The sequence below is a fragment of the Macrotis lagotis genome, chromosome 1 (assembly GCF_037893015.1).
Source record: "Macrotis lagotis isolate mMagLag1 chromosome 1, bilby.v1.9.chrom.fasta, whole genome shotgun sequence".
In the NCBI taxonomy this organism is placed as follows: Eukaryota; Metazoa; Chordata; class Mammalia; order Peramelemorphia; family Peramelidae; genus Macrotis; species Macrotis lagotis.
Window position 1 is genome coordinate 401,948,917 of NC_133658.1, and position 18,747 is coordinate 401,967,663.

Below are 18,747 nucleotides of genomic sequence, written 5' to 3' on the forward strand. Positions count from 1 at the left end.
TGCTGAGAACATCCCTTTGGGCCTCTAAAAGGTTTCCACTAGACCATATCCTGACAGTAACTGTCTCATGAGGCTTTGATGGAAAAATTTAAATGTAAAAGTCTTTATTAGGATTAATATCCATTAAATTATGACTAGATTGCTCTTTAACTTCAGAGTCATATATGAATTTATGTGGAACTAAGACCTCTCCACACTTTCTTCAGTCTAATCTCTAATTGCACTAAATGTACCAATATTCAAAGTAACTCTCAAGTTCTTCATCATACTATCCTTTTCCTTCTTCCCAGTAAAATACAAACTCCTGGACAGTGATAATTTAATTTTTGATTTTGTATCCCCATTATTTGGTACTATGTCTTACACATAGTAGCCAATTAGCAAAAGCTCACTGAATTGATTTTGCTAGTTACAGTGTCTAAACTGGTATAGTTAACATTTTCCCATACTTATAGGGTGACAAAGAAAATCAGAACAACTGAAATCTTAATTCTTTAGTCTGTAAGGCATGGCTGAGCATCTTACAGTGAGAGGCAATGTGATAAAATGAAAGGAATGCTGTGTTGGAAGCAGGAGACCTGAGTTCAGTGCCTAACTTTCATGAGTATTTGATCTTGGGCTCACATTATTTTGCTAAGCCTTAGGTTCCTCACCTATAAAATAGAGAGAATAAAAACCTATACTACCTAATTCACAGGATTTCTAAGATCAAAATATGTATAAAAATGAACATGCTATAGAAAGTACATTATAATTACATGTAGGAAAGTAACATTCACAGGACACTCACAACCTCTGAATCTCCTCCTTGCAAAGACCATAACAAGGATATAGTCTGGCCAATAACAAAGAAGTAATACTTCTCAGCAAAGAATGCTTCTTAGAGGTATATGGGGGAAGGAAGGCCCCCATGTAAAGAAAAGAGAAAGGGTCATAGGGTAGAGGATTAGGGAGTGAAAAGTAGGGGAAGGGACATGCTGCCATTTCATCATGGACTAAACTATGCTCTCTACCTATCATTTCCATCCCAGCTACGCCCTGTGTACTTACCCAACTGCTTGTGCTCCAGATAAAAAGAATTCTTAGTAACACTTTCAGATTCTTCCATCAAAACTTCCCACTACAACTTGGATGGAATGGACAGTGAGATAGCAGGAGATATAAACAAAAAAAGAACTCATACCCTGGTCACAATGCCAGCTTCTTGTTTGAACAACTGACTTAGTCGCAAAGTCTTCTTGGAGATTGAGTGTGTATTAATCCGAGCCAACCTCTCCATGACTGTCAGATGCTCCAACTTGTTGTATTTAGTGGCTTTGGGGGAGAAAGTACAAAACAGGAGGGAAAGACACATTAGAGAACTTTCCTGGAGACTTTTCTTGAGAAGCTTGCTCCAGGGCCAGTTCTGGGTCACTGCCATATAACAGAACACAATGACAAGGGAAATGAGTAAGGAGAGGCTTGAGAACCATAAAGACAGGAAAAGCAGAGGTCCCTAACCCATAGAAGGGTGATGGGGCCTCTAGAGCCAAGAAGCTATATGTTGTCACAGACACTCTTCCTGAACAGTCTTGGAGTCATAAAAACTGGGGGTTTGAGTCTCTACTCCTATTGGTCATATGGCCTTTGGCAAGTCAATCAACCACTCTGAGTCTTTGCCTCTTCATCCATAAAATAAGGATAATACTCTCACTTCCAACTTCAGAAAGTTATCATAAAGAAAGTGCTTTGCAAACCCTAAAGCTCTGTTGTTGTTGTTATTATTATTATTGTTGCTATTGTTATTACTGGGTTTCTCTGTACTTGGAAAATGTTCTCTTTGATGGATCACATTATCTCCTTAAAATTCAGGTTCTTTGGACCCCTGGAGTAGTATCATCTTGTATTTTTCAAATGTCAGGATGCAGATAACCTAGAAGTCTTACGGGGGTGGGGGGTGGGGTCTTTCCCAACTGGCCAATACCCTTACCAATTTCCTTACGCCTCTTGTACTCATTGATGTTGGAATTGACCTCTTGCATAGCTCTGGTGGCCTTGCACAAGGCATCATAGGCATGGTCATCAGGTGATGTATTCTCCAGAATTTTCTGCAGCAGGAGTGGGTATTTGGTAACCCTCTGCACAGGCATCACCAATAAGAAAGAGAGGCCTGAGGCTCCAGCCTGTGGCCTAAGGGGAAAAGAGGGGGACAAACTTGTCAGACAGACCTGTGGACTGGAAAGAGATTTGAGTCTAACAATCACAAAGACCTATGTTTTAAATCAAGTCTTCCATTAACTCACCAAGTAATCGTAGGAAAGGCATTTATCCTTTCTGGGTCTTTTTTTTTTCTACTTGTAAAATGAGAAAATTGAACTTTTTTAGATCATGGACTTCTTTGGCAGATTGTTAAAGCCTAAGAATGTTTTTAAATGCATAAGATAAAATACATAGGATTACAACCCTATTTTGAAATGCAGTTATCAAAATATTCAAAGAGCAAGTTCACAGACCCTAGGTTAAGAACCCCTGAACTAGATAATTACTAAGGGCCCTTTCAATCCTGATATTCAGTGAGGATGTGGTAAAAGAAAACTGTACTTGACAAACCCCAAACTTGGATTTTTGTCTCTTCCCCTTGGGGAGATGGGCTGATAAAAATTAAACAACAGGATCTTCAAAAAAACGTAAACACAACACACTTTCAAGTCTACTTCTCCATCACTCTCTTTAGTTAACCATTAACAAAACAATAAATCCAGCCTGACTTTGTAGTGTTTACCTATTTCCAAGGTGCTACCGTTCTCATTTTAAAAATCAGTTCTTGGGGGCAGGTTCAATCTGGCTTTAGTTTACCCCTGGTCACCTCACTACCATCTGCCTTCTGGAAAAAGTCATACAATCAAAATGATTAGGCTGTCAATGCTATACAGCAATACTTTTATTCTTCTCTATTTTATTCTTCATTGTATTTTCCACACTGACTGTTCTAAAAATTTTCCTTTTCCTCAAGTTTCCTAACACCCGCCCTTAACTCTGTTAGCAGATGATTTTTACCTCCCACTTCACTGAGAAAATAGGGGCCATCTGTTGTATACTTCCTTTCTCCTTCCTTATCCTGAACCTTAAAAATCTCACTGAATCACCCTCATTCTCTCCTTTGATTTAGTCACTGATAAACAGGTGTTCATTTTCTTTGCCAAGACCAGTCCCTCTTCCTGTGTTCTCCCATTCATAGCCACATTCCTAGGGGGAAAATGTCATTTCTTCTATTTCCTCTCCTCCTACTACTTGGCAATCTAGCTTTCCACTTAATAACTCTTATCTTTTTTATCAAAACTGATGCAGAGAAAGGTGGGCATAGGGGGTGATGAGATCAGCTGGAGACAAACTTTGTAAATCTTTTTATTTGCATTGTTAAGGGAATCTTCCTTCTTCAATTTTCATCTAATTTAGGCTACACCTGAAGGCCTGACCTTCAATCTGATTTGGATTGCATTGTCTTCTCATGAGACAGCCAGGGAGCACAAGCACTGGAAAGATCACCCAAGAGAGACACCTTCCCCAAAGGCAAAATCTCCCAGGTCACCACTCCTCCCAAGGACTCTGAGGAAGTCCTTTCATTTTAATATATTGCCTCTCACTGTAATCTGAGGGAGAATTTAAAGAGATCGAGGAAGGGGCTCCTTCTCTTTGATCTTCCAGACTCTTGCTGAAAATCTTGGTCAACTGACCTGACCAATTCAATCACAACCCACGACTCTTTAAACTCTTCTTAACTTTTCTATCACCTTTCTTATGTGTTGTAAATTCTTTTTTTTTAAGGTTTTTGCAAGGCAAATGGGGTTAAGTGGCTTGCCCAAGGCCACACAGCTAGGTAATTATTAAGTTTCTGAGACCGGATGCCACACAGCTAGGTAATTATTAAGTTTCTGAGACCGGATTTGAACCCAGGTACTCCTGACTCCAGGGCCGGTGCTTTATCCACTATGCCACCTAGCCACCCCTTGTTGTAAATTCTTTTAATAAATCTCTATCTTCTTTCCAAAACCTACATTCCCAAGTCTTAGTCGAAATTCATTGCCAGGCAATTATCACACTCAAGAAACAATCAGGAGGAACAAAACTATTCTCTTCCAGGTTCTCAACAATCATCTGTTAATTGCTCCATTGATTTCTCATTCTATGTTCTTCTTGACCACTTCCTCCTGAAATCTCTCTTCATCAATTTTCATGACACTTCTATCTTCATCTACTATCTTACCATTCCTTCAAAATTTCCTTTGCCAGATTAATATCCACATTTCATTCCCAACTATGGGTGCTGTGACTTTTAAAAAGTTTGAGAGACATAGTTTCCAGATAATTAGTCATTTTATTAATAATGCTAGCACTTTATTAATTAAAGAGGTTAGAGACACTCAAAAACCTCTCATGGAACCCACTCAATGCCTTAGAAGGGTGAGTGTTCCCAAAGATGGCAATCAACTCTGATTGGTTAACAATGAGAAAATAAATATTGTAGTGAGATGTGGGCTCATTATAGTGAGGGTCTTGGTTAAAAAGATTTATCAATTTCCATATACCATATGTCTAACAAAAGAAAGAAAGAATCCACATTTTCCCAGACCTATCTGAGGAAATACAAGGAACAGGAAGAATTTCTCTTATTACCTTTCAATAGAACTTAGCCTGGTTAAGTCTTTGCCCAAGATTTCCCACACTGATTTTTGGATGAAGAAGTAGAAAAAGGGAAACACCTTCAATAATTAGCCATTAAATAGAAGAGGGAAAGAATCATTCTCAGTGTCCTACAAGACTCTTTCCAGAGTCTCTATTTTTTCTTTGGTTTTTAATTACCAACTCAATGAAAATAACTACCAAATCTACCTATTTAACTGCCAAGTATGAATAATGAACTTGGCTATATGTAACTCTTCCTAATCAAGAGAACCACCAATAAAGCTGATAGTTTATATATATATATACACATACATATATATATGGGGAGGACTCATGCAATATTGAAGCATATGGCTCAATAGATAAAATGTTTAGATATGTAGAGATCACCTCATACAAGGAATGGCTTAAATTGAAGATTTGATTACTCTTTGGGCCCCTTTAACAGAAAGCTCAAAAGCAGCTAGGTGGCCCAGTGGATAGAGCACTGGCCCTAGAATCAAGAAAACTTGAGTTCATATCTGACCTCAGTGACTTACTGTTTGTATGACTCTAGATCTATGTCTTTAGCCTAGATCTATGTCTGCATTAGTTTCCTCAATAGGAAAATAGGGATAACATAACACATCTCCCAGAGTTGTAAGGTTCAAATGAGATATTTGTAAAGTGCTTGTGACCATGTTGCTGCTTGTGTGATTATCGCCTGTGAAGAATGCAGGTGTGGAAAGAAAATAGAGATTTATTAAAAGAAGTTACAACACAAAAGAAAGTGATAGGAAAGTTAAGTAGAGATTAAAGAAAAGGCCACATGGATTGTTAATTGAATTTGGCAGACCTGCTGCCAAGGTTCAACAGGAGTGGGGGGAGAGATCAAGAGATAGAGAGTCCTTTCCTCAGATCTCCTTAAATTCTCTCTCAGGGTCCAAGAGAGGGGTGGTGACCTGGGAGTGACCCAAGTCCCAAACTGGAGATTTTGCCTTTTGGGAAGGGGTCTCTAATGGGTGGTGCTTCCAATGCTTGCTGCCCCCACAAAAAAGAGAAAGCACTCCAGATCAGATGAAGGTCAGGCCCTCAGGCTGTGGCCTAAATTAGGCAATAAAGAAAGAAGGAAGGTTCCCTTAACAATGCAAACAAAAGATTTACAAAATTTGTCTCCATAGGAAGTAACAGTTCCTATGCCCATGGTTCTCTGCTTCAATAGCACCTGGTATATGGTGGGCTCTTTATTCTTTTTCCTTCTCTTTCCATTTTCTTTTTCCCAATGTTCATAGTACCCTGAAAATACTAGAAACTACATGTTTGGTGAACTAAGGCCAAACTGCTAGAAAATAGGTAGCCCAGAAGAACCCCTATGACATAAACAACTTATTTCCCAAAAGGAGGAAATTCAAATCCTCTACAATGGAGGAATCCCTGGAACAGTTCAGGATATTACCAGGAAGAAGTGGGATTCATAAGAATGAGAGACTTGGGAATTTTAGGTTTGAGTTCTATTCTGCTACTAATTTATTGTGTAACACTAGCCAAGTCACCTCCCTTTCTTAGTCCTACATTTTTGCATCTATATGAGATACTCTTTAAGTCTCTATCTAAGCCTAGAAATTCTACCAATCTAAGATCAGCTTAAATTGAAATGTGAATGCTGACTTTCAAGTACCTTCACCTCTGCCCAAGATGAATCTGGGCATTTGGTGGTATTAAAGCTTAAAATTCATTAGTCAGGTCCTTTGTGAGGAAGACCAGATGCCCAAGGGAATCGATTAGGAGACTTCCAATTCTACTAACAAAGGCTATTGCATGACTTTCCATATAAGAACAGAAAACAAAATTGGCTAAGAAATGCTGACTACAGGTTTGCTTTTCAGCATGGAAAAACAGCGCCCAGCCTTTTCAGTAAACAATCCTCCAATATTACACAAGGGTGAGGCAGGCTTTTAAAAAAAAAGCACAAATGACTGTCTATTAGATAACTGAGACAGAACCTCCCGTAGCCTGATGGAATGCTTCCCATTGCCATGTCTTCTTAAAGGAAAAAACCTTTTATTTTCTGGATAGAAATAGAGAAGCAAAAGAAATGGGAAAGAGGTGGGAGAGAAAAGAGAGGGAAGGCACAAGAGAGAAGAAAAGCAAAGAGAGGAGAGAGACAGAGTGGGAGGGAAGTGGGGAGGAGGGGGGAGAGATGGTAAATGAGGAGAAAGGGGGAGAAGAGAGGACAGAGAGGAGGGAGGGAAGTGAGAAGAGGGCAGGAGAAAGAAAGACAGAAAGCTTAGAAGAGGGGGAGGAGAGAGAAAGAGAAGGGGGGAGAGGGGAAGGGGGGGAGAGAGTGGAGGAAAAGGAGAAGAGCAAAAAGAAGAGGGGAGAAGAAGGGAAAAGGAGAGGGACAGGGAGAAGAATTGGCCTAGAGAATAAGAATTAGCAGGACTAGTGGTTTAGGACTTTCACACCATTGTAAACTACTTCCCTGGACTGTTGAGGGAAAGGTGATTTCTACCCTTAAGCATTGCATATATGTTACTGTTATAAAAGAACATAGTAGTTATAAAAGTATATAGTAACAAAAGTATATAGTATAAAACTACTGTTTATATTCTTGAAAGGTAGAAAGCTGTTGAACAGAAGCTGATCTTCAATTAATAGCAAAAAATCAGATGTGCTTTGGCTACCTGTGAAAAAGGAAGATAGTATCAGCCAACAACCTGGAAACTTTCTTGGTATGTTAGGAAGATGGGTTCAAATTACCTTATGGAGATCATTGTCTTCGTTACAACTTATGGACAATAGTTAACTAAGGAATAATATTCCATTCCCTTTTCTTCTCAATTGTCATCTAAATGAATATAGACTTTCAAGGTATAACTATGTCTTGAGAAGAAACATAATAAAGTGGATAGAAGACCAACTCAGGGACAGGAAGACTTGGGCTTGAATTTTGTCTCTGATAGCATATTAAATGTATGACTATAGACATGTCATTTAACATCTCAGTGTTCTACCCAACACTAAGACCATAAGTTAAGTATAAACTGTCAATCTCTATTGGAAGAGAAAATTTTTGTGAAGGTAGTTTCCCAAACTAGTGATATCACAGGTTCAAATAAATCATACACATATATACAACATAATGCTATATATATATATATATATATATATATATATATGTATATGTATATGTATATATATATAATACACTTATATGTAATTCAAATATTATGGTAAATATAAATATACATACAATATAAATATAATAGCTCTGTTATAACACTTGTTTCAAAAACATGAATTTATTCCAAAACAATTCATATATTGATGAAGGATTTGAGTATAACACAAATCTTCTGATTTCATTCTCAAGACATGTCAAAAGAACACAGAACTACTTCACAATAACTCACAAGCTGTAAATCTTCCAAGGCCCATTTCCACAAAGTACATTGCCAAATTTATTATACATATTCTAGTGCTATAAGTGTTGTGGACAATGGAAGGCTGACCCAAACCACTTCCTCACTTTCCAGTGAGGCCTCAGGTCCCTCAGGCTCAGAGTTGAGGCCACCCAACTTTCAAAAGACTTTTCCAGTACAAGTGGGGCACGGGTTGAACAACACAACCTCAGGCCATAGATGCCACCATTTATTGTAGCTTTTATGCATTTTAAACCACTTAACATGAATAAAATGAGATTCCTATCTTTTTTTTAAATGCATCAATGAAGAATTTTTTGAAAGTTATGCCTTCAACTTCATTTTATCCATTGGCCCTCTAGTTTTTATTGAGATTTTGCATAGATAATTCTTATGTTGCACTATGGCAAATCTGACTGTGATTATAAATTTTTCACATTACCCACGTATTTTTCTGTCCATGTAAGACCATAACTTCGATTAACAATAGGATCTTAGAGTTAAAAAGGTGTTTAGAGTTCATCTCCTCCCTTCCCTCCCCACCAATGCCAAAATCTCTTTCACTACAATAGAAAGATAACCAACCTCTGTTTGAGTGCAATATGACTTGAGTGGAAGACATTTAGACAACCTGTTCTCTTGATAAGGATCTTAATAGATGACACACCATTTAAAAATCTGCTTCTAATTCTTCCTATGTCTTAATAGATGGCACAAAGTTTAAAAACCTGTTTCTAATTCTTCCTATGTCTTACCCAACCCTCCATGGTATTTCAACTCACACCAATGCACTGATGACATCTTGAACTGCCTTCTGTAGCTTTGGTACCTTCTTATATGATTCCACCAGGGCCAAAGCCTGATCATAGCTGGCACAGTAGACCTTATAGATGCTCTCCATCTCCTCTTGGAATTCAAGGAACAGATTACCTAGAGGTCCAAAAATATGAACAATAATTTTCCACAAGGCAGATTTCTTTGTATCACTCATTACATACAAATAAACTTAATCCCTTTTGTCACAACAAAAAAACCATTCTAGAATACTGTCAAGGATTATGGATAAAGGACCTTATTTCTTCCCATGGAGACTTCTAAGGATCTACTTTACAAACCAAATTCAAGACTTTCAGTCATCTAATCTTAAGTGTCAGCCTTATTACTTATTATTATAAGTAATAACAACCAGCCTCTGTTCCAACAGAATCCATTATATAAGCACAAGGCATCTGTTACTGTGGATTGCTAGCGAGTCCTTCCTAAACTATATAGGTTTCCCCCAGGGTTCATCCATACTCTAGAACATGACATTCATTCCATCCCTGGTTATTCCTGATTCACAGATCCTGAGCAAGTTGATCCCAAGGCTTATAATTTATCTTCTTCACGGTTCCAGTCCAACAAACAACCTGATATAGTAGAAAAGACATTGAAGAAGAAGTCAATAGACCCAATTGAAGTTGTAGTTCCAAACTACCAAAAGGAAATTAGGAAAGATAGCTGATTTCTGCCAAGTCAGTATAGCCTGGTGGAAAGAGAGTTGGAGTTAAGAGACCTGGATTTAATCCTGGTTGAGTCACATGCTAAGTATTTTAAATTATCTTAAATAAATACGTCTCTGGGCATCAGTTTTATTGCTTGTAAATGGAGATAATAGTACTTATGCTAAGTTCCTCACAGGATTATTGTGATAATTGAGTACTTTAATGAACTGAAAGCATTTTGAAAACCAAGAAACTATATATAAATATAAATACCTAGTTCAGGCACTCATCACCTTTTGCCTGGACTATCACAGATTGTTATTTAGTGCTTTTTCAATCTTGTTGGACTCTCTGTGACCCTAGATGGCCTTTTCTTGGCAAAGATACTGGAGTGATTTCCCATTTTCTTCTCAAGCTCATTTATACATGAGGAAATTAAGGCAAAGTTAAGTGATATCCATAAGGTCACACAGCTAATAAGTATCTGAAGTCAGATTTGAACTCAGGAAAATGAGTCTTCCTGATTTCAGGCCCAGCACTCTAACCACTGTACCACCCAGCAGTCTCAAATTATTACAAGAGCTTCCTAATTAATCATGCTATCTCAAGTATCTTTCCTCTCCAACTCATCCTCCAAGTCAAAGTGATCTTTATAAACCACAGAACTGACCACACTCTAATGACTCCCTGTTGTCTACAGGATCAAATACAGATCTCCTCTGTCATCTAAAGTTCTTCACAACCTGTGAACAATCTACTTTTCTAATCTCATTATAGAGGACTTCCTCACACCTATCATGTCTAGAATTCCTTCCCTTATCATTTCTGCCTCTCAGAATACCTAATTTCCTACAAATCTCAGTTCAAGGCACCATTTCTGACATGAGATCTTCCCTAATATCATCAGCTACAAGTGCCTATCTCCTGTCCTCAAAATTACCTTTATTTCTTTATATATTTTTATGCATGCATGTCGTCTCCACCACGGAATATAAATTCCTTGAAGACAGGAACTATTTAGTTTTTGCCTTTGTATCATCCCAAATGTCTAGCATAATGTTCGGCAAACAATAGGTGTTAAAATGCTTGTTGGTTTTTGTTTAATGCATGTTGATTGGTTGATATGAAAGACTGGGAACTAGGAGCCCAAGTTCTATTCTAGGCTAATATTTGCTAGCTTGTATGATCTTGGACACAAGAGACAACTATATAGTACAGTGGACAGAGTGCTAAATCTGGAGTTAGAAAGGCCTGAGTTCAAGTCCAATCCTAGGCCCTTATAGTTGTGTGAAACTGGGCAAGTCACTTAACTTCTGTTTGCCACAGTTCCCTTATCTGTAAAATGGGGTAATAACAGTTATCTCCCAGGACTGTTGTGAGGATCAAATGAGATAACAAACCTGATACATAAGAAAGCATTACATAAATATGAGTGGTTATTAAATCACAAAACCATAGAATCAAATGGTAAGAGTTCTTAGAGAGATGAGTGGTCTATCTCATACCTGAAGCATGAATGTGAATTTTTTTAATCTAAGTTCAATTATAACATCTCCAAAAAAGAGTTTTTGTTGCATTTACTGATATTTTTCAGTGGTGACGGTGAAACCATGTCATATAGGGACCTAGTCAAGTAACTGGGCCCATTTAACCTGGAGCTGAGAAAACTTTAAAGTTGAGAGCCCTTTAAACAACTGAAGGCTGTTGTCTATAACTCCTGAAAGAACTGGAACCATAGGGCTAAAGTTGCAGAGATGCAGATTTCAAGTTAAAGGAAAAACTTCTAAATCATCTTTGACCTATTAGATGCCAAATGTCCCCGCAGATACCCTTGTTTTCCCATTCACCCAAATTTCTCAGCTTTTATTATCTAAATTGTTACTCCCACTAGCAGCTAGTTAGAATAAAGGATAGAATATTGGACCTGGAATTAGAAAGATCTGAGTTCAAATATGATCTCAGACACTTTAGTTGTATGACCATGACCATGACCATCATCATCATCATCATCATCATGATATCATTACTACCACCATTACAGTCATATCTGAATCTCTGTGATACCATTTGGGGTTTTCTTGCTAGAGATACTGAAGTGGTTTGCCATTTCCTTCTCCAGCTCATTTTATAGATAAAGAATAATAGGGTCTCACAGGATCACACAGCTATAAGTGTCTGCAACCAGATTTGAATGCACAAAAAGGATCTCCCTGATTCCATGCCCAATGCTCTATCTACTGTGCTACTTAGCTTCCCCATTATGGTTTCTTAAAGAAACCTAAGCTTCATAAAGCAAACGAATATAGTTGCAAAAGTATTCAGTGGTGAATTTCATGATCAGTAAACTTGGGCTACACATAGTTTTACTCTTTTTGGCTAATATGTTATACTGTTAGGCCTGACCTAGTTTGCAAGGTGACTTTGTCTTAAATGCACAATTCCATTAAAAAGAAAGGAATGATTAAATAGTTAATAACAATTAGGGAATCCAGAAAAAATAAGAGTAATAGCTTATTTCTTTTTCAGGAAGCAATTTGGAGCAAAAGAGGTATATTTAGTTTTGTTATGACATTTGAAAAATCACAAATAAGATTTGGAGAGACTCCAAAGTGATAAAAGATATATTTAAAAGTAAATTGATGAAAGGTTAACTGAACTAGATTTCTTCAGGACAATAAAGCATGCTTTCCAGTACAATGAAGTACTGTCACTATCAAACAGCATAGTTATTAGGCACTCACACTTACGTGGGCAATTCTCTATAGAAAAACACAGAGGAATTCTAACCAAAATGATTCAGTGATCACACTGTAAAACCACAGCCTTTCATTACTGTTTTGGGAGAAAGTTGAACTAGGGAGCTTGAAAAGCCTCGTCATTTGATACTGTTGAACAACATCAACCTTCAGACTCTCTGCCCTGAGTATTTGTGGCACAACTTGGTTAGGCTTCTCTTTCTACCCATTTCTACCCAATTCTTCTTCGTTTCCTTTATATGAGCAGAGGGAAGGAAAGGGAATAAAGATTTATAAATGCCTATTATTGTAGCAAGCACTGAGCTAAAGTGGAAGGTTGTTGTTCAGCTGTTTTCTGTTGTTGTATCTGACTCTTGTTGGGAGTTTTCTTTAGCAAAGATATTGAGACGGTTTGCCATTTTCCTCTCCAGCTCATTTTACAAATGAGAAACTGAGGCAAGCAGAATTAAGTGACTTGTTCAAGGTCACTCACTCAGCTGTAATGAAGTCACATTTGAACTCAGTCTTCCTGACTCCAGGCCAACACTCCATCAAATGTACCACCCAGCTGCCCAGAAATAGAAGGTAGATGCTGTTCATTTTACAGTTGAGTAAACAGAAGCAAAACATCAGTTAAGTGATTTGTCCAGGATCACATAGCAAGTGTATGAGGTTGGATTTAAATTCCGGTCTTCCTGACTCTAAGCCCAGTATTGTATGATCCAAGTATCAGCCCATATGCCTCATCCAACTATGGGTCCCATATACATCCCTAGGTCCTGAGGTTTCTCTTTTTTCTCTACCCTCTATTTCTTGGTGATATCATCAGATTCCATGGATTCAGTCCTTATTTGCATATATATGATTCTCAAAACCACATATCTAGTCATCCTCTCTTTCCTGGATCCAGTCCAAAATTTTCAATTGCTTTCTGGACGTCTACCAAATGTACCATAGATATCTCAAACTGAAAACATTCAAAATATAATAAATTATCTTTCCCTGCTAAACCTACTTCCCCTCATATTCCTGTTTCCAACTAGGATACCTCTTTCTAGTTATCCAACTTTATACCCTCTTCATCCCCATATCCAATAAGTTGCCAAATCCTGACAATTTTATCTCCACAGTATTAATTATATCCATCTCCTTCTCTCTACTCATACCAAAATTACCCTTATTTCATCATTCTTAGACTACTATTTGCTCAAAAAACGTCAATGGTTCCATTTTTTTCTAAGATAATATACAAGTTTCTCTATTTAGTGTCTAAAGCTATCTATAGTCCTATCAACTTTTTTTGAGGCTGTTTATACATGACTTGTCCTCATTATTTAATATGCCATGTAAAAGCCACACTACATTCTGTCTCCATGCCTTTGTACAGATTGTTCCCCCACACCTGGAATGTTCTCCCTCCTTACCTCTAACTCTAGTTTCATTTCAAGCTTCACTGCCACCTCCTTTAAAAGGTCTTTTTTTTGTTCTTTCAATTATTAGTGCAACCCCTTCCAGTAACCTTGCATTTATTTATTTTGTACATCTCCTATATTTATTCATGGCTAACAGTTGTTCTGTGATCATGTTGCTCACAATAGCATCTAAGTTCCTTTGAAAACATTGGTGTTCTCATTTTTGTATAAGAACCAATAAAAAAAAAACTAAAATGAAAATCAGAAAACAATATGCTTGCTCATTCACTCCTGATAATTAAAGTTGGCATGGACTGCACTGGGAAATAAAGATCTCTTTTCATTTAGGAGAAACATAATAGAGATTCTTGATGAAGAAGAGTTTGGATTATGCCCTGTGAGGTTCCCTTCTGCTCTGAGATGTTTTCATTCTAGATCTCTAAACTAATTTGTTTATTACAACACCTCTGTAGACACAATTCAGTGTTTACAACTTTGAAATCCCTTTTTAACTTTTATCAAACTGATGATATCACCAAGAGATACAGTGTAGAGAAAAAAGAGAAGCCTCAGGACCTAGGGATGTGTAAGGGACTCATACTTGGATAAGGCATAGGGTTTGATATTTAGATCATACTGGGCTTAGAGTCAGGAAATCCTGAATTCAAAACCAACCTCATACTCTTACTGTGTGATCCTGGGCAAGTCACTTAACCCCTATTTGCTTCAATTTCCTCAACTGTAAAATGGGGATGTTAACAGCATCTACCTTCTACTTCTGGGCAGCTAGATGGTACATTCATATTCTATGTCTAGATGGAGGATATGACATGCATATAGAAATATATACACATGCAACTATGTGTACATATGCATATGTATGCATGTATACAAATGTACATATGCATTTATATAGATTCCATTTATATCAAAATGTATGCACATGTATATACTTATACAAACAAATATATGTATGTGTATATATGTCAAATTTGGGGGGACAGTTAGGTGGCTCAATGGATAGAGAATTGAACCTGGAATCAGGAAGACCCAAGTTCAAAGTTGGTCTCAGATACTTAGTGGCTGTATGAACCTAGGCAAGTCACTTAGCCCTATAAAAAATCATCCATAAAAAAGTCCTAGTGAAGGAAATGGCAAACCAATCCAGTATCTTTGCCAAGAAAACCCCTAGTGGGGTCATGAAGAGTCAGTGAATTGAAATGAACAAGTAACAATATGTCAAATATTTCTAAAGTACCTACTATGCACAGAGCACCATGCTTAGTGCTGGAGAAAATACAAATTTAGATAAGAAATAACTTCTGCCTAAAGGAGCTTAAAGACATAAATAAATTATGTAGTATTTTCAGGAGAAAGAATATATATTCATAGGTAAGAGAACTCCAAACTCAATGGTTCAAAGATTATTAGCATGCTCACAAGCTTAGACATCAATTTGGTCTAGCTAGTTTTCCCTGGACATAATCCAATAGCCTTCAGCCTTGTCTTCTAATCAGGACTGTAAATTTACACCATGACTTTCTGCCCACTCAATCCTATCATAGCTTAGGCTGCAAAAGTTTATATCTTAAAAGGCACACAAAAAAATTTCTCATACTAAGAAAAGATCTAAGAATTCATTCAGTGGAACTGATTCTTTGTTGTCACTTTGTTCTTGGTGTTGTTCAATCATTTTTCAGTTGTGTCCAACTCTATGACCCCATTTGGGTTTTGGGGTTTTTTTGGCAAAGATATTAGAACAGTTTGCCATTTTTTTTTCTCCAGTTCATTTTACAGATGAGGAAACTTTTCTTTGTCAATGATACTACTTAACAAATTGTAGTCTATAGCCAACAGGGAGGATGAAAACTTGTTCAAGCAAACCATTATCTAGCTATTTGGACAGCAATGGAAATGGTGAATCTAGGACTGTCTGTTTTTGTTTTCAGTAGATAATAGGTGACAAAATATAAGCTGTTACATATAACTTAATGTAGTATGTAAAGATAGCAGTGTTTGCAATTTGCCTGTTCAAACAAGTTCTTGATATTAAAAAAAGGAAAGAGGATAGCAACTTTGACTGTGATCTTCCCCAATTCTTCCAAATGTTTCATCACAATGTAGGAGTTGCCATAACAAAGAGGCCATAAGAGAGTACAGAAACCACCTCATTTAGAAGCAACTGGAACTCCATGTGAAAGTAGGGAAACACGACAGCTTCTAAGCACTGGTTCAGAGCATAAACTCATTATGGTAGAGAATGATGAAAGATATGAGCATTATTAACTCATAAAACATAAATGCAACAGAGAGGAAAATGAGACTTGGAAAAAAGCTTGGTAAAAGGCTCAATTAAGTCAAATAACTCAGTTCATCCTAAAATGATCCAACAGGAAAGAAAACAACAAAGGAAGGGCAAATGAGTTTCACAGGCATTTGGAAAGGATCCATTCTCATCATCAATGACTGTGGAAACATCACATTTGACTATATTTAGAATACAAAGCACTATATGAGTGCTAGGTGCTAAAGAGACAGAACAAGAATAAAACTCTTTGCCCTCAAAGAATTTGAATTTTATCAGATGTCACTGTCTTAGTTTCTAGGACTTTACCACTACAAAAAATTGTTCTAAATATTTCTTGTGCACATGGGTCCTTTACTTATTTTCTCTTTCTCTGGAGTATAAGCCTAGTATTTTCTTTTTTTTTTAGGTTTTTTTTTTTGCAAGGCAAATGAGGTTAAGTGGCTTGCCCAAGGTCACACAGCTAGGTAATTATTAAGTATATGAGACCGGATTTGAACCCAGGTACTCCTGACTCCAGGGCCGGTGCTTTATCCACTGCGCCACCTAGCTGCCCCTAGTAGTAGTTTCAATGGGTCAAAGAGTCGACTCAAATTAGTCTTTTTCCTTGTCATAGCTCCAAATTGCTCTTGAGAATGACTGGAGCAATTCTTAGCTCTTCCATTAGATCATTAATATGCTTGTTTTCCCAAAGCCCCTCCTTCTATTTGTCATTTTCCATTAATGTTATCTCTTCCAATCTGATGAATGTGAGATAGAGTCTCAGAATTTTTTTAACTTGGCTTTTCTAACTATTAAATGACTTGGAACATTTTCCCCCCCATGTAGCTATGGTAGCTTGACTCTCTTCCTTAGAAAACTAGTTATTCATATTCTTCATCAACTTATCAACTGGGGAATAGAACTGATGTAGAATGAGGTGAACAAATAAGCACAATAACAATTTATATAACTGCATGAATGTAAAGACAAATAACTTTGAAAGACTCAAAAGAACTCTGATCTAACCAACCACAATTCTGGAATCAATGATACTACCTACTGAGAGAGAGATGGACTCAAGATGCAGAATGAATCATATTTTTTATCATGGTCAAATTGTTTTAGGAATTTGTTTGCTTGACAATAAAATTCATTATTACTGTTTTTCTTTTATTTTCCATTGTGATGGAGTGGGGAGGAAGAAGGGAGAGGAAAAAAATGCTCATTTTTAGAGAAAAAAATGTCACTGCTCAAAAAGAAATGCCTACAAAAAAATACATACTGAGTTGAGGTATGAAGATAAATTGCAACATCAAATATTAAGAAGGTATATTATATAGAGGAAATAATTGTTTGCATGTTGCTCCTGGAGAGCAGGTACTATTTTTTTCCTTTCTTTGTTCCCCAGAGCTTAATACAGCTCCTGGCACAAAATTCAGTGAATAATAAATGCTACTTGACTTGACAAAAATCAATAACCTAAGCCCTCCTGACCAATAAAAAAAGAGAAAATTTTATAACACTTCAGAAGGTTAATAAATGGTGTATTTAAGAGAATTCTAAAAAAATCAACAAAAAAATTGGAAATAATTTCATCAAAGTTGCAGGATATAAAATAAACTCACATAAATCATCAGCATATCTATCAAACAATCCAACATATCTATCAAAAAATCTAGCTAGAAGAAATAGAAAGAGAAAATTCAATTTAAAATAAATGTAAACAATATAAAATATTTGAGAGTCTACCTGTCGAGACAAATGAAGGAACTATATGAACACAATTACAAAACACTTTTCACACAAAGTTTTTGGGGGATGGAAATTGTATATCCAATATAAGTGTTCACCTACATCATGGAAGATGCTTTGCTCAGAATCCAAATGAAATTGGAATACATATAGATGATGAAATTTCCAAATACTCTTGTTTACCATTTGTATTTTGTTAGCTATATCAAACCTCAGAGTAAGGGGCGGCTAAGTGGCATAGTGGATAAAGCACCGGCCCTGGAGTCAGGAGTATCTGGGCTCAAATCCGGTCTCAGACACTTAGTAATTACCTAGCTGTGTGGCCTTGGGCAAGCCACTTAACCCTGTTTGCCTTGCAAATAAAAAAAAAACCCTCAGAGTTAGAGGGTTTCTTCAATAAGATTCATGATGATCTGAAGAGGTTAACAGTCTACAAAGGAAAAAATAAACTGTATAGCATGTCTAGTGTCCAAACATACAGTGGGACAGGCAGGCTTTAACTGATCATTAGTATCTTGAATAGGCATACTGGACCCAGAACTGAATAGAAGTAAGTGAACTGCAACATATTTGGGAAACTGCACGGTATTTTCAATGACACAGTATTCTCCCTGACAAACAATAAAACAAAGTGAAAAAAGATTTATCATTTTTAATACAACTATTATCCTGGTAATGCTATATAACCATGTAGAGAAAATTTTAAAAAGTAGGTGACCTAAAGGCAATGGAGAGATACATGATGAACAAAAGCAACCTATAGCATATAATAAATGATGTCATCTAAAATTGAACTAATTATATTGCCTCTAAAAATTCATCCTTACTTGAAATTCTCCACTTCTATTATTCTTTGTTTGGCCAATATCTGTTGGTCACACTCCTATGATAACTCTCACATCCATCTCATTTTCCTAATTCATGTAGCCCTCATTACCTCTTGACTATATTATTGGCAATTGGTCTCTGTGCCTTTAATCTTCCCTCTCACCATTCCTTCTCCCAGATTACTAT

General features: G+C 36.9%; 1 protein-coding gene across 2 annotated transcripts in view; it reads right to left on the reverse strand.

Moving 5' to 3' along the window:
• ARHGEF37 (Rho guanine nucleotide exchange factor 37) overlaps positions 1 to 18,747 on the reverse strand; it is an 81,957-nt gene that overhangs the window by 21,389 nt on the left and 41,821 nt on the right. For both annotated transcript variants that reach the window (XM_074212663.1, XM_074212662.1), the window contains exons 4-6: positions 8,846 to 8,993; positions 1,970 to 2,169; positions 1,184 to 1,314 (exon numbers count right to left, since the gene is read on the reverse strand). In XM_074212663.1, coding sequence (XP_074068764.1) covers positions 1,184 to 1,314; positions 1,970 to 2,169; positions 8,846 to 8,993 — 479 coding nt within the window. The remainder of the gene's footprint in view (positions 1 to 1,183; positions 1,315 to 1,969; positions 2,170 to 8,845; positions 8,994 to 18,747) is intronic.